The sequence below is a fragment of the Plectrocnemia conspersa genome, unplaced genomic scaffold (assembly GCF_051122295.1).
Source record: "Plectrocnemia conspersa isolate PC_06_02 unplaced genomic scaffold, ASM5112229v1 ptg000010l, whole genome shotgun sequence".
Classification (NCBI taxonomy): Eukaryota; Metazoa; Arthropoda; class Insecta; order Trichoptera; family Polycentropodidae; genus Plectrocnemia; species Plectrocnemia conspersa.
In genome coordinates, this window is record NW_028277174.1 from 19381917 (window position 1) to 19395855 (window position 13939).

A 13939-nucleotide genomic window follows, 5' to 3' on the forward strand; every position below is an offset into this window, starting at 1 on the left:
TTAATTTATCGCATCGGTGACTGGTTATTAGGAAATGCAAAATATTTTTGCTTATTTAAAACCACATATTGTATTAATGGTGTGGTGAGTTTTATGGATTCAAAGACAATCAATCTTTTTAGGTATTTATTTAATTAAATTATTATTTAAATAATACACACATCAAATATTAGGTCATGCAAGACATTAACACAAAAGCATTTTGACTATTTTCAATTCAGCTTCATAAATCAACTGATGTGGTATCGTGATCCCAGTCGCTAAACATGTACATTAAATATGAGTTTATCTTTTGCTTTCTTCTTGAAACAACAACAAGGTTCAGATATTTAGGATATAATAAAATCAAATAATGATAAGTATGTAGATCTATATATTACTATTAATTATACTTTATTTGCGTTACTCAGTTAGTTCGAGAGCTATCCATTTCATAATGATGAAATGGATAGCTCTCGAACTAATGAATAATGATTCATAACTGAGAAAGAGATGGCAAGTTTAGGTTTACGCCCTTTTTATTAGCTCTAAAGCACACGATACGGATATACGTTCGATATACTTATCATTACTTCGATTGATTGATAAATATAAAAAATATAGTAATGGTTGTAGTTTCCATAAATTTGTTCAAAATATAAACAGAGGTAATGATAAGTAGAAGTAAAATGATAATCTCTCGAACTGACTATGTTGACGCAAATAGAGTATAGCACATTTATAGTGATAATGTATTCCGATATGATTTTACTGAAATGACAATATATCTGGGATATATTCAAGACTGTTTTTTTAGATTTTCTTTCAGGGGTTACCCGAGAATTTCTGATTTAGAATCAAAAACGTTTTTTTAATATTAAAATTTATAGTATTTAATTAAATGATATGCATTTTCTGTCCAAATTCAAAGAAGATAAATTACCCCACTTGCACCCCTTAAATTACATTCCTGCTGACCTGCAACAATAATGGAGCTCAGCGGAAAAGAAAAAATGTTGTAAAAGTAATCGCACATAAGTTAAAATAGAAATTTTATATATGTTACATGAATATTATTTCTATGAAGTTGTACGATCGCTCCATACGTGCAATACGTATGCAGCGATCTTACAACTTTGAAAAAATAAATTTACAATAAATAAAAGTTAAGTGCTTTTAGGCTTTCTTAATTTTGGAAATGTGAAATCTACATTTTACATTTAAAAGTAAAAATATTCAGCGCTCCAGTTTTTAAAAAACCAAAGGTCATATTTATGTTTAAAATCCAACTCGAGAAGTTTAACAGAAGATAGACCGTCGTGATAGTTAAATAATAGAAAGGGTTGCCATGAGAATTTTTGTTTAAAAATTATTTCCGTTTTTTTCGAGGAATCGAGGAGACATCGATACCGTGTTAAATATAATTAAATGGCGCCCTCATTTGGAGTAATCAGTGCCTCGGGCAACCGCCCCACTTCATCACTTATGTCAACATAGGAAACAAATATAAAATTCTACCATGCATACAACCCCAATGAAGGTTTTAATATAAAAAATAAATAAAATATTTTCAACACTGTATGTATATTGTTCGATAGGAAGGGGAGGGGAAGATTATTATATTAAATAATAGCGAAAGAAGTATGAAAAAGGTCGAGAGTGAGTTGAGAGTTAAAATGTTAGAAATGAATCGGCGGAAAAGTGTTTTTGTTTTAAATTGAAGGTGAATAAAGATTAATGTCGTTTTGGCCTAAAGAATATTTTGGTCGCGCAGTCTAAACGTCAAATTTTGACATTTGTTTGCGGGGGCGCTGCGGAGAGAGCGAGACAGCTATAGGCGGCTTCGCGAACGAGGAAGGAGGCGGCGGCCGCTGACGTGGCTTCGGCTGCTGCCGGATAGTGAAAGTGGCAGAGCGGCCGCCGTCGGAGCGCACTCCAGTCCGCGGCCGTCCGCCGAGGAGCCCTCACGTCTCGACTCCATCATGTGCGGCATTTTTGCATACATCAACCACCTGACGCCGAAGGCGAGGCGCGAGATTCTCGCCTTCCTCGTCAACGGCCTGAAGCGGCTCGAGTACCGCGGCTATGATTCGGCCGGAGTCGCCGTCGACTCCCCCGACGCTAAGAACATGAGCGTCGTGAAGACGAGCGGCAAAGTCAAGAACCTCGAAGATGAGATCGCGGCGCTCTCCGACGAGCTCAGGCTCGACGACGTCGTCTCCAGTCACTGCGGCATCGCGCACACTCGCTGGGCCACCCACGGAGAGCCCTCCCCGACCAACGCTCATCCTCAGCGCTCCGACGTCACCAACTCTTTCGTCGTCATCCACAACGGCATCATCACCAACTACAAGGAGATCAAGACATTCCTGGAGAAGAAAGGCTATGCGTTCGAATCGCAGACCGACACCGAGATAATCGTCAAGCTCGTGCATCACCTCTACACCACGCACCCCGATTACACTTTCCAAGAGCTCGTAGAGCAAGCCATCCAGCAGCTCGAGGGAGCCTTCGCGCTGTGTTTCAAGTCGCGCCACTTCCCGGGCGAATGCGTCGCCGCTAGGCGAGGATCGCCCCTCCTAGTCGGCATTAAGACGAACCGCACTCCTTCTCTGGACCATATACCGATCTCTTACAACAACAACAAGGCCGCTCGCTTGCTCGTCCCCAATGTGCCCAGATCCGAGAGCCACTCTGAGTTCCAACCGGAGGAAGACATGGACGTGGAATACTTCTTTGCGTCCGACGCCTCCGCAGTCATCGAGCACACTAACCGAGTGCTCTACTTCGAAGACGACGACGTCGCCGCCGTCAAAAACGGCGTCTTGACCATCCATCGCCTCTCGCACAACTCCAACGATCCTCACGCTCGCGAGATAACCACTCTCAAAATGGAGATTCAGCAAATCATGAAGGGCAACTATAAATATTTCATGCAGAAGGAAATATTCGAGCAGCCGGAATCCGTCATTAACACAATGAGAGGACGCGTCAACTTTGTCAACAAAACCGTCATCTTGGGCGGAATCAAAGATTACATTCCGGAGATAAAGCGATGCCGTCGATTGATGATGATCGGATGCGGCACCAGTTATCACAGCGCCGTCGCCACTCGCCAGCTGCTGGAAGAGCTCACCGAGCTTCCGGTCATGGTGGAGTTAGCGTCCGACTTCTTGGATAGAAACACCCCCATATTCAGAGACGACGTCTGCTTTTTCATCTCTCAGTCGGGAGAGACCGCCGACACTCTGATGGCTCTGCGTTACTGCAAACAGCACGGCGCTCTCATCATCGGCATCACCAACACCGTCGGCAGCTCCATCTGCCGCGAATCGCACTGCGGCATCCACATAAACGCCGGACCCGAAATCGGCGTGGCCTCCACCAAAGCTTACACGTCTCAGTTCATATCTCTGGTCATGTTCAGCCTCGTCATAAGCGAAGATCGCATCTCGCTGCAGAAGCGCCGTCAAGACATCATCGAAGGTCTGAAAAACTTAGCCGGGCAGATCCAAGAGGTGCTGACCCTGGACCAAGAGGTGAACCAGATCGCGTCCACCCTGTACCAGAACAAATCTTTGCTCATCATGGGTCGCGGTTTCAACTTCGCCACGTGCTTAGAGGGAGCGTTGAAAGTGAAAGAGTTGACTTACATGCACAGCGAAGGCATCATGGCCGGAGAGCTCAAGCACGGACCTCTCGCTCTGATCGATCCCTCCATGCCCGTGATGATGATTCTCATGAAAGATTCCACGTACCCCAAGTGCACCAACGCTCTGCAGCAAGTCGTCGCGCGCAAAGGCAGTCCGATCGTCATCTGCGAGAAGGACGACAAAGACATATGCGATATGGGGTTGAACACTCTCGCAGTGCCTCACACCGTCGATTGCCTTCAAGGAATTCTGACCGTCATTCCGATGCAGCTGCTCTCTTATCACTTGGCCGTTCTTCGCGGTTGCAACGTAGATTGCCCTAGAAATCTTGCAAAATCAGTCACAGTCGAATAATTGCATAGTTTATTTTGAAAAGACTCGAGTTTTTTATATTATATTATGACATAAATTGTATTAAATTTAAAAATACCATCAAGTTGTAGTTAAAATTTTACATTGAACGAGAATGACAATATTTTTAACGCCTCACGTATTATTTTGTTACGATTAGATAAACTTTTAATTATACATAAACGTAAAAGTACATATGACTTTGCGACGACTCGATGAGTATATTTTGTATTGTGCATTTTTTTTATCTAAGAAATGACGGATTTCCACTCGTCTGGATCATTATTGCTTTTTATACGTTTGATCGCTTTTTATTTTGGAATTTTGTATTTGAGCATTTCGTTAACGATATACGTATATAATTTTATATATTATATTTTTTTATACTGTGTTCGGTAGCTGCGTACGTGTGCATAAAAATGTATAAAGTTGTTAATTGAGATGCTAGAAAAAGAATACATGTGATATATATCAGGGTTAGCTAAGCGTCTAATTTTTATTTTATGCAGAGATTTTGTTCCTCGTCGGAACGCATAGGTATTACGTGTATAGTTTTGTTGTTCATATATATATTTTATGTGATTATTTTTTATTCTTTTTAAATTTTATATTCGCAAAATATAAACTTATTCTGCTAGACGATTGTTTATGAAACGATTTAGTTCTGTCTGTTTGCATCTTTGCCCTGATATATATTATTTGCGTGACATCAGACTTATAATATTTTGTCGGGTACGAAGTTGCGTATGTATTTATGTATATATTATAACGTGTGAATAAAAATTTATGCATAACGAGTCGAATGCGGCTCTTGAAAATTTACGAAATGTTAATTTTTTTACAGGTATTTACGTACGTAGGCGAGGCTGCATTTTATTTTAAAATCTGTATTAGATTAATGAATATAAATAAAAGTTTATATTGTGTTAAGAACATTTATTTGTAAACGGTTCATTTTATGTATATACCTGTAATAAAGTTTAAAATTTGCATACAATTTGCTTTTTTATTTTATCTACAAAATATTAAACTCGGTACACGATTGTATAATTAATTCAATAGAAGTTTACGATATGTCAAATAAATATTACTATTTAATAAGCAATTTTTAATCATATATCAACAAACACCAGAAATAGATTCAATTATATTTTAATTATTATCAATATTGCGGCAATCAATCAGTATTTAAAAATTGTATGCCTATTAAATAATTATAAATAAACAAGCGTTTTCTTTTGATAAAATACGAGGTTTACTGTTCATTGACTTCCTCTCCAGACGTGATACTCTGCAGTCGAGTAAATATTTACACTCTTGCAATTACAAGAAAAGCGAGTTGCGATATGCTGTATAAATTTCCATTCGTTTTGATTGAGCTTGTGATAATTGCATGAGCCATTATCAATGTTTCACAAGAGTCAAAGTTTAATTCTTACTCGTTTCAATAATTTCCTCATTTCACCGTCGCTTGCATTTAATTTCGTCAATGCAATCGATCGTTTATAGCTAACGATTAAAACGCTAAGCAGATTTATTTAAAGAGTAAAAAATCACTTTTATGACCTTTCATCTATCTGACTTTTCTTCTCGATCAGGGCCAGTAAGATCGACGCGAAAGTGATGACCTTAATTTGGCGTCTCTGGCCATGATAATTGATATTATTCACTAGTTCAATCATATATTCATTAATGTTATCTAGGAAATGAGTAAATACAATTTTGATTTTATTACTTATAGTCATTAATAATATACGTATAAAGCTTATCACATAATATAAAGCTAAAAATAGTATAATTATGTATACATATTTAAGTCAGTTTTATTGTTGTTACATATTTGTATTTTGCAACAGAAATGAACGCGCATTGAAAATATTATTCGAAATGTAAATTAAAGAGAGCGAAGGTATTAACTTATTATTTTTCAGTACAATAACTGAAAAAGCTCTTTCAGTTTCGGTTGAAAATTATCTTTATCGATGTATTTGTTCCTTAGGATCAGACTGATCATAAATAAAAAACGTGAAAAAATCAGCATTAAAAGTGCGTTAAAAAATAATGTGAATGCAAAGGCACTATAGTAGCCGCCGTACTTGCATTGAAGTGGAGCAGGGCTCGTAGGAATGCCATTTCAACTTTTTCAGTCAGTGGTTGTTTTTTAATACACCCAGGCCTCGTATAACACAATATGGTTCCACAAAAACGTCGTGTTATACAAATCCGCGTTATACGAGGTTTGAAGTTCATACAAAATTAGGGTTTGCGTTCCTAGAAAAAATTTAAATTTTCATATTTATAGTAACATATAATAGATCATTCATTGATCACGGCTATCACTTAAAATTATATATGTTCGACTCTTTTTCGAGATCGGTTGTAAGTATTGATCATAAGTAGTATCATGTCTCTCAAACTGAATGGTATGTGCCACACAATACACATCAGTTTAACAAACTACTCTTTGTAAGTAAGCTCCATGGTTGTATTAAAATTAAGTTGACAGTAACGATTAGTTTATGATTGGCCTTCGAATGTCACTCAGTGGTATTACAATAATCGATTCATTTATATTGACTTTCTGTATTAAGACAAACTATACAGTTAACATCGCAACAAACTTTTGGTTAAAGTTGGATTTATTAAATTTAATAAAGCAAGCAAGAAAGAAATTTAAACTATTGAAAAATATCAGTTTTACAACTCATATTTGGCATCAACAGATTAAAGTAAGTCTGCTTATCACTCTAGCGATAAGACACGTAGTATAATTTAATAATTTTGCTTAAAAACGCAACAAGGCAATGTCTGTCGCAAAAGATGTTCTTTTGCGGCAGATGTTGTTTTTTTTTGAGTTGGTGGAATATCAATATATTCTACTGATACTAATACTAAACAATTTATAATATAATATTCCAATGTAACTGCATTTAATTTCTGCTCAATTTTTATTGTTGCTCAAAGTTATTTATTGCTTATAAAAATTAACAAGATTTAATTTTAGCACACTATTGAAGTGCAACAAACGAAAAAATGCATTTTGTATGATATTTCACATTGATTAAAAGAGATTGTTGTACCAGAAGTAAAAATATGTATAATATAATATAAAAAGTTATAACTATAATAAATCGTGTATGTATTATAATCTTAAACAACCGTCCTTGGGCGAATAAACTGGCTAGTATAATCAACATAAACCTGCTTATCTAAATGCTAATATAATATAACATATGCATATTCTAATACATTCCTCTCTCATGTTCGACTTTCAGCTGTTCGGCGGTGAAAGTGCAAGAGTGTTTACGCCTCTCGGCTATTATGAAACATTATCATTCCGGAGAGGCTCGATCTGCAGATTAACGATCTATCGATCGGGAGTCGATCACGGCCAAGTAAATATGTAGGTTGTCTGGCCAACGAACGATCTACTTTCTAACGCGGAACAAGTTGCAACACGCCTCTATGCAAACTACGTGCACAACACGTTTTGCCACGACCCGTATTAAAAAAAATGTTCCAATTATTGTTAGACGCCAGCAAAAAGCATGGGCGAATTTCGCCAGTCGATTCGGTTTATGCAACAGACGCAACAATATGCCTCGTTACGAGCGATTGGATCAGAGAAATATATTGTATCTATATATGTATGTATATACCAGAGCTATCGAGTCGATACATAAATTAACGACTCCGATTCCGAATCTTCTATATGTTACGTTTATATATTTTTTTATTTTATTTACTTAATTCCGCATGAGTAAGAATCAATCAGCCTACTCATTAATCATTTTATTATAGTAATCTACTTCTATTTATATAATATACTATATCAAACATGTCATAAAAGGCGTATTTGAATAACTTTGTCAGTGGCAAAAATGGTGCAAGAGATTTTTATCTGGAAATATTTGTTTGGAAGACAAGCCTAGAAATGGGACAGCAAAAATCATCAATGATGACCACATAGCTGTAAAAATTGAAGCCACTCCAGAGATGTCGATTCAGGAGTTAACACACAAGACGGGATATTCATGGTTTAGCATCTAAAGAAGCTTAAAAATATTGGAAAGACGTGGAAACAAGGCGTGTGGGTACCACACGCAATAAGCGACGAGAACAAGGCGACGCGTCTGACTCATACTAAGAGAATCACGCGGAACTGTTGCTCACCCTTCATATTCTCCCGATTACCATTTATTTAGGTCTCTACAACATCATTTTGATGGTAAAAAAATAATAGTGTTAGTGAATTTAAAACATTCCTTTCTGAATATTTTAACTTACAACCAGTCAGTTTTTACAAACGTGGGAGTAAAAATGAACGACGGAAGAAGGTTGTACTTGTTGATGGAGATTATTTTGCAAAATAAATTTATTATTGAAAAAATACTTTTCATTTCAAAAAACGTCTAACCTAATATTTCGAGATAATCGACTAAATATTTAAAAATAATATGAGCCAACCAGAGACGTCATTTCAGCTTTTTCCAGGAGGTTAAGGGGGCGAAAGATGGCAAGTCAGAAGTCGTTTTCATAGTATTTCATCCAAATTCAAGGTTTAGAATCCACGTCAAAAGTAATAAAATCGTGCCGTTCATAATAATACTTTTTTATAATATTACGCTTACAATAAGTGAGAATCGAATGAAGCATATCTAAACCGAATTTTGGCCAATAGGAGAGCACAAAAAACAATTATCTCTTCTCAGAAATAGAAAAACCACGCCAAAAGCAATAAAATCGTGCAGTCGCAGTCAGAAACGCTCGGTAACGACACGATTTTATTGCTTTTGACGTGGATTTTTGACTTATCAGAAGTGTTTTAACCAATATTCGTATATCAGAATTACGTAGTAACATCGCTATTTAGCTATATATATTTTTAAAGCATAGTGTAATATTCAGGTACAGACAAACTATGGAGCAATATGCGCGATGCGACATCTGACTGTACTTCTTCCTCCACTTATTCCCCCCTGAGCGATGAGTTGGCTAAGTTTGAATTTTGGGCTTCACCTAATAAAACTTCTAAACTTCTTGTCTATAATTAAGGTAATCCGTAGGAGACTTTTGTCACTGTTAAAAATAAACTAAATTTACAAAAATATTCTCGCTGCACAACCAATTGAAGTTAAAAATTATATTTAAATGGAATGCCAATATAGATGTAAAATAGCAATTTCTAAAAAATATCTAAATTTTGGCGAAAAAATTAAGAAAATAAGTGATATTGATATTAATTTGTAACTTACTCAATTCCGCTCATTTGAACTTTTCAAAACCATGCTTCATGTTTAAAATGTCAATTTCGTTTATGGCTAGCTAGATCGTGAGGTCAGATTGTCTCCATTGCGATCTGTAGCTGAATATTTATTTATTTATTTATTAAAATTATAACCATCGTGACCTGACAGGCAAACCCAATGCGTCACGATAGTAAAAAATACAAATACATCATAATACATACAAATATAAACAAGACAAAACAACAGACACAAATCACCTCAACAGGTGTGCATTGTCCCATACGAACTGAACCAAAACTCCATATGTGCAAGAGAAAATGTCAATATTTCTATGGACAGAATTGAGCAGATGAATAGCCTTGGCCAGAGAAGAGTTGGCAAGTGCTTCAGTTCTAGACTTTACAGGCAAGAATAGTGGACGCGACCGAGAACTATAACCACCTTCAGGAGCCCACATTTGAAGCTGCTCGAGCACTGAAGGATTGTCTACGATGCCCTTGAGCAATTTCCAGAAGTGTTTAATTACATAAACACTTCTGCGAGTCGACAAAGAAACGTATCCCAGGGCTCCCAAAATAAAAGCACTGGGAAACAAGAACGGATAATACCCGTATTCCTTCAAGTATAAATATCGAAGAAATTTACGTTGTACTTTTTCCAGCTTCAATTCATTACATTGATTCATTACGCCTGGGATCCAAATGATGGAGCTAGTTTCTAGTATGCTGCGGACTAGAGTATCATAAAGAGTGCGCAATACTAAAGTATTCCTGAAGTAACGCGCATATCTCAAGATAAAACCGAGCATTTTTAAGGATTTGCTATGAGTCTCTGAAATGTGCTGGCTAAATTTCCAACGTTCTTCGAAAGTCACTCCTAAATCCTTAGTTGAAGAAAACCTTTCCAGAAAATATCCGCCTAGATGGTATGAATATTTTGCCGGCGTTAACGACCTTGAAAATGAAATTGTGTGACATTTCTTTACACTGAAAGGCAATTGGTTATAGCAAGCCCATTTCCATATAGAGTTGAGATCCTTCTGTAGGTCGAGGGAATCAGAAATCGAATGCATTTTCTTGTAAATTTTCAAGTCATCTGCATATAATAAAAAATCTAAATGCTCTATTGCTGTTTCTATGTCATTAATGAACAATAAAAACAACAATGGACCCAAATTGGATTCTTGAGGTACTCCAGTAGGGGTCTTATATCGTTCTGAAAAAGAGTTATTATACTTGACGAATTGATATCTATTGGTCAAGTAATTTGAGAATAGATTTATGAGATCTTCAGAAAACCCGAAATTAGATAACTTTTTTACAAGTAAAGCATGGTTAACTTTATCAAATGCTTTTTCAAAATCTGTGTATACGACGTCCACTTGTACACCAGAGTCCAATGATTTTGAAACATAGTTAGACAAAACCATTAGATTAGTGACAGTGGATCGAGATTTACGGAAACCATGTTGTTGGTCGAGAAGCATACACCTGCAATGATTAAAAATGTATTTATGCAAAACAATTTCAAATAATTTTGCAGGTGATGAGATCAAAGCTATTGGCCTGTAATTGTCAATCTGAGATTTGGGACCCTTTTTATGAATCGGAGTGACTTTTGAACATTTCCACAATTTTGGAAAACAAGAGGATCTCAAAATTAAATTAAATATAAATTTTAGAGGCTGTAAAATACCAGACTTGCATCCTTTCAGAATGTAGTCTGGAATAAAATCTGGTCCCGAGGTAAAAATGGACTTTAGTCTGCTAAATCCATATTCCATATCAACCAAACTAAAGGTTTTGATTGATAACAAAGATTACCATGGACGATGAGTCTCATCGTAATTAGAATTAAACTCTAAATGTGACCCATCATTATGGTATACGGTTTGAAAATACCTAGCAAATCCATCTGCAATCTCTTCAGAACCTTCAAAATTGATGTTGTTCCAACTCATCGATGACAGTAAGGATTGGCCATCGCGTTTTGAGTTAACGAACTTCCAAAATTTTTTCGGATCTAAAATTATCGACTTTTCACAGTCTCCAATATAGTTCCGATGGCAATCGGAAATCATCAATTTTGCACGCGATCGCAGAGTACGAAATTCTTCATAGATGAGAGAATTTCGTGTTCGTTTCCAGATTTTATGTATGACATGTTTCTTTCTAAAAATTGTAATTACCTCATTCGAGAATATGATTCGTTATAGACATTAAAATACCCGGTGAAGCCTTATGTATACTCATAGGTTTAATAAATGAGAGATAAAAGCGTTCTTGATATTATTTTGATGATAAAAGTGCAGTTGTTGTTTTATTTTATTAATATTCTACTGGGTGTTATTGTATGTAAGAAAAAATTGACAGGAATTTGTATTCATTAAATTATCTCGAAAAATAGTTATAAATGTTAATACCTTTGTATAAAATATGTAGAACTGTATTTATTACACCTTTAAACTGCGATTATCGCTTATATTCTATATGTGCAACCAATTAAATGGCAAATTCTACATTTAAATAAAATTATTTAACAATTTCTTTGTTTTCCTTACAATTTTTATATTTTTATTATCAATATAATTTAAAAACAGCAAAGTGTAAGATTTTATTTTAAAAAGACGGTGAGCATAATTTGCCGAGTATATACTGTAGCATTCGTAACGCGTCTACTAAACTGTGACACAGAAGACCGTTATTTAGATTTAATCATCTGAAGTTCAAACCGTGAGTCAAAGCCCAAATTGATCGTTCAGCTAAGATAACAAACCATTAAAAATGTTTTGGATCAACGTTCAATTACTATGTAATTAGATTGTTGTTTACTATTTGGCCTCGAATTGTCGTTTTCATAAATCGTATTATTATCATCTGAATTTAGGGTAATCTTATTCAATGGCTCAAAAAAGTCTTTAGAAAAATGTTTACATTTCAATAATGTTTTTTGTGTTTTTAAATGGAGAAACAATAATTATTTTTAAATAAATAATATAACATGATTTCGAGAAGCTTCCTGCTTAAAAAAAAACGTACGTGTTCCTTATCTTGATTTATACAATACATCTCCTATCGTTTTGCGATCGTGTATTTTTTATCACGTTTAAAGCTGGAAGATAATGCATATCACGTTAATCTCTCAACTGTTGTTTATTTATGATTGTTCGATAATCAATTTATTGAGTGTTATCACCTTGATGAATTAAGTGCGAAATCGCCGAAAGCATTTTTTTTGAACGACGAGGATCATCTGATATCGAATCTATTTATTGTAAATAATTATAGGATTAAACTGCTTATGTGCAATCATTTAATACAAAGACGTGGGTATATATTTTTTTGACGATTTACGCTTTCAGGAAAAGGAAGTGTGAAAACTCAAGGCAATTTGAAGGTTGGCTAATTCGTTTTCCTACTTTCAAAATATTTTATGCATTTTATAATGATAATTGCATGTTGTAAAAGGTTATTATATACATTTTAATAAATATTGATAGTGGCATATAGCATTTAATGCATATGTAAGTAAAACGAAAGCAAATCAGAAACAAGATTATATTATTTAATTATTAACCGTGAATAATAAAAAAATATATTATAAAAAAGTAATACTGAAGTTATAACTAAAAGCACGACTAAATATATTTTATGAGACGTATACTTCTTATCGGTTGTAAATATCAACGTTTTTTATTGTACGATTCGAAAGAGTATAATAAAGATTGTTATTAAAATATGAAAGGTGAGAATGGTTTGCAATTGATTATGATAAATCAAATGACATTTGCGAAATGTTTTGTATTGGTTCGGCGCAATTACACTGCAAGTTTTAATGCGAAGATTCGTAATTATTAAAAATTAAAACATATTATGAGTCAAAATCTTGACAAAAATAATATGCACTGGCGTAGCTAAAGTATGTGCCGCTCAGGGCGATCCTTAAAATTGCCCCCCCCCCTAATACATTTTTTTTAGGGAAAAAATCAGTATTTCTTAAAATAATAAATTGGTTAATATTAAGCTCTTGTTGTTCGTCGATTTATATATGTTTTAGTGCATTCAGGGTTGAGAACCACACCCATCGCGAATATGCCACCCCCAAGCAAGTGCCGCCCGGGGCGGCCCGCTTCCTTCGCCCCCCCATAGCTACGCCACTGATAATATGTAATATTTTAAAATTATCCTTAATCTTTCGCAAAATAATTCTGTTTTGAGTTTATCTAAGAAACTATCGTTTTTTTAATTGGAATTTCACAGCTTATAACATAAGCTTAAACATATATACATATATCTAGGGATTTTTTGTCATGTAACGCGGTGGAACGGCGTACCGGCAACTTCTTTACGGTATTTTTAATGTCTCAAAAGCAATTGTTACTGAATACACGTGCGTAGTGATTGACAATCTGCGGAACATTTTATTACTTTATTTTTACAAAAATATGATGTCGGTATTTTTTAGTGTAAAACTTTAACCTAAAGTTTGAAAAATAATGAGAATTCCAGTTGCTTCTCAACCGTCGGTCTCACTAAAAAAATATGGAGCCAGATTTTTTTGATCATTACATTAAAAAAAATTTGGATAAAAAAATGAATGGTTGAACATATAAAAAATGAAACTTGGCTGCACACCTTGCAGAAACTTTGGAACTCTTGGACTATGATAGGAATGAAAATTTCCAAAGAACGGGAACAATAAAACAAC

At 35.2% G+C, this 13939-nt stretch overlaps 1 protein-coding gene across 1 annotated transcript; it reads left to right on the forward strand.

The window, feature by feature from the left end:
• Positions 1–1751: 1751 nt before the first annotated feature.
• LOC148230858 (glutamine--fructose-6-phosphate aminotransferase [isomerizing] 1-like) lies at positions 1752–4980 on the forward strand. The gene has a single exon (XM_088194687.1). It carries the CDS (start codon positions 1962–1964, stop codon positions 3984–3986), a length of 2025 nt encoding a protein of 674 aa, XP_088050813.1. The 5' UTR covers positions 1752–1961; the 3' UTR covers positions 3987–4980.
• Positions 4981–13939: the final 8959 nt, after the last annotated feature.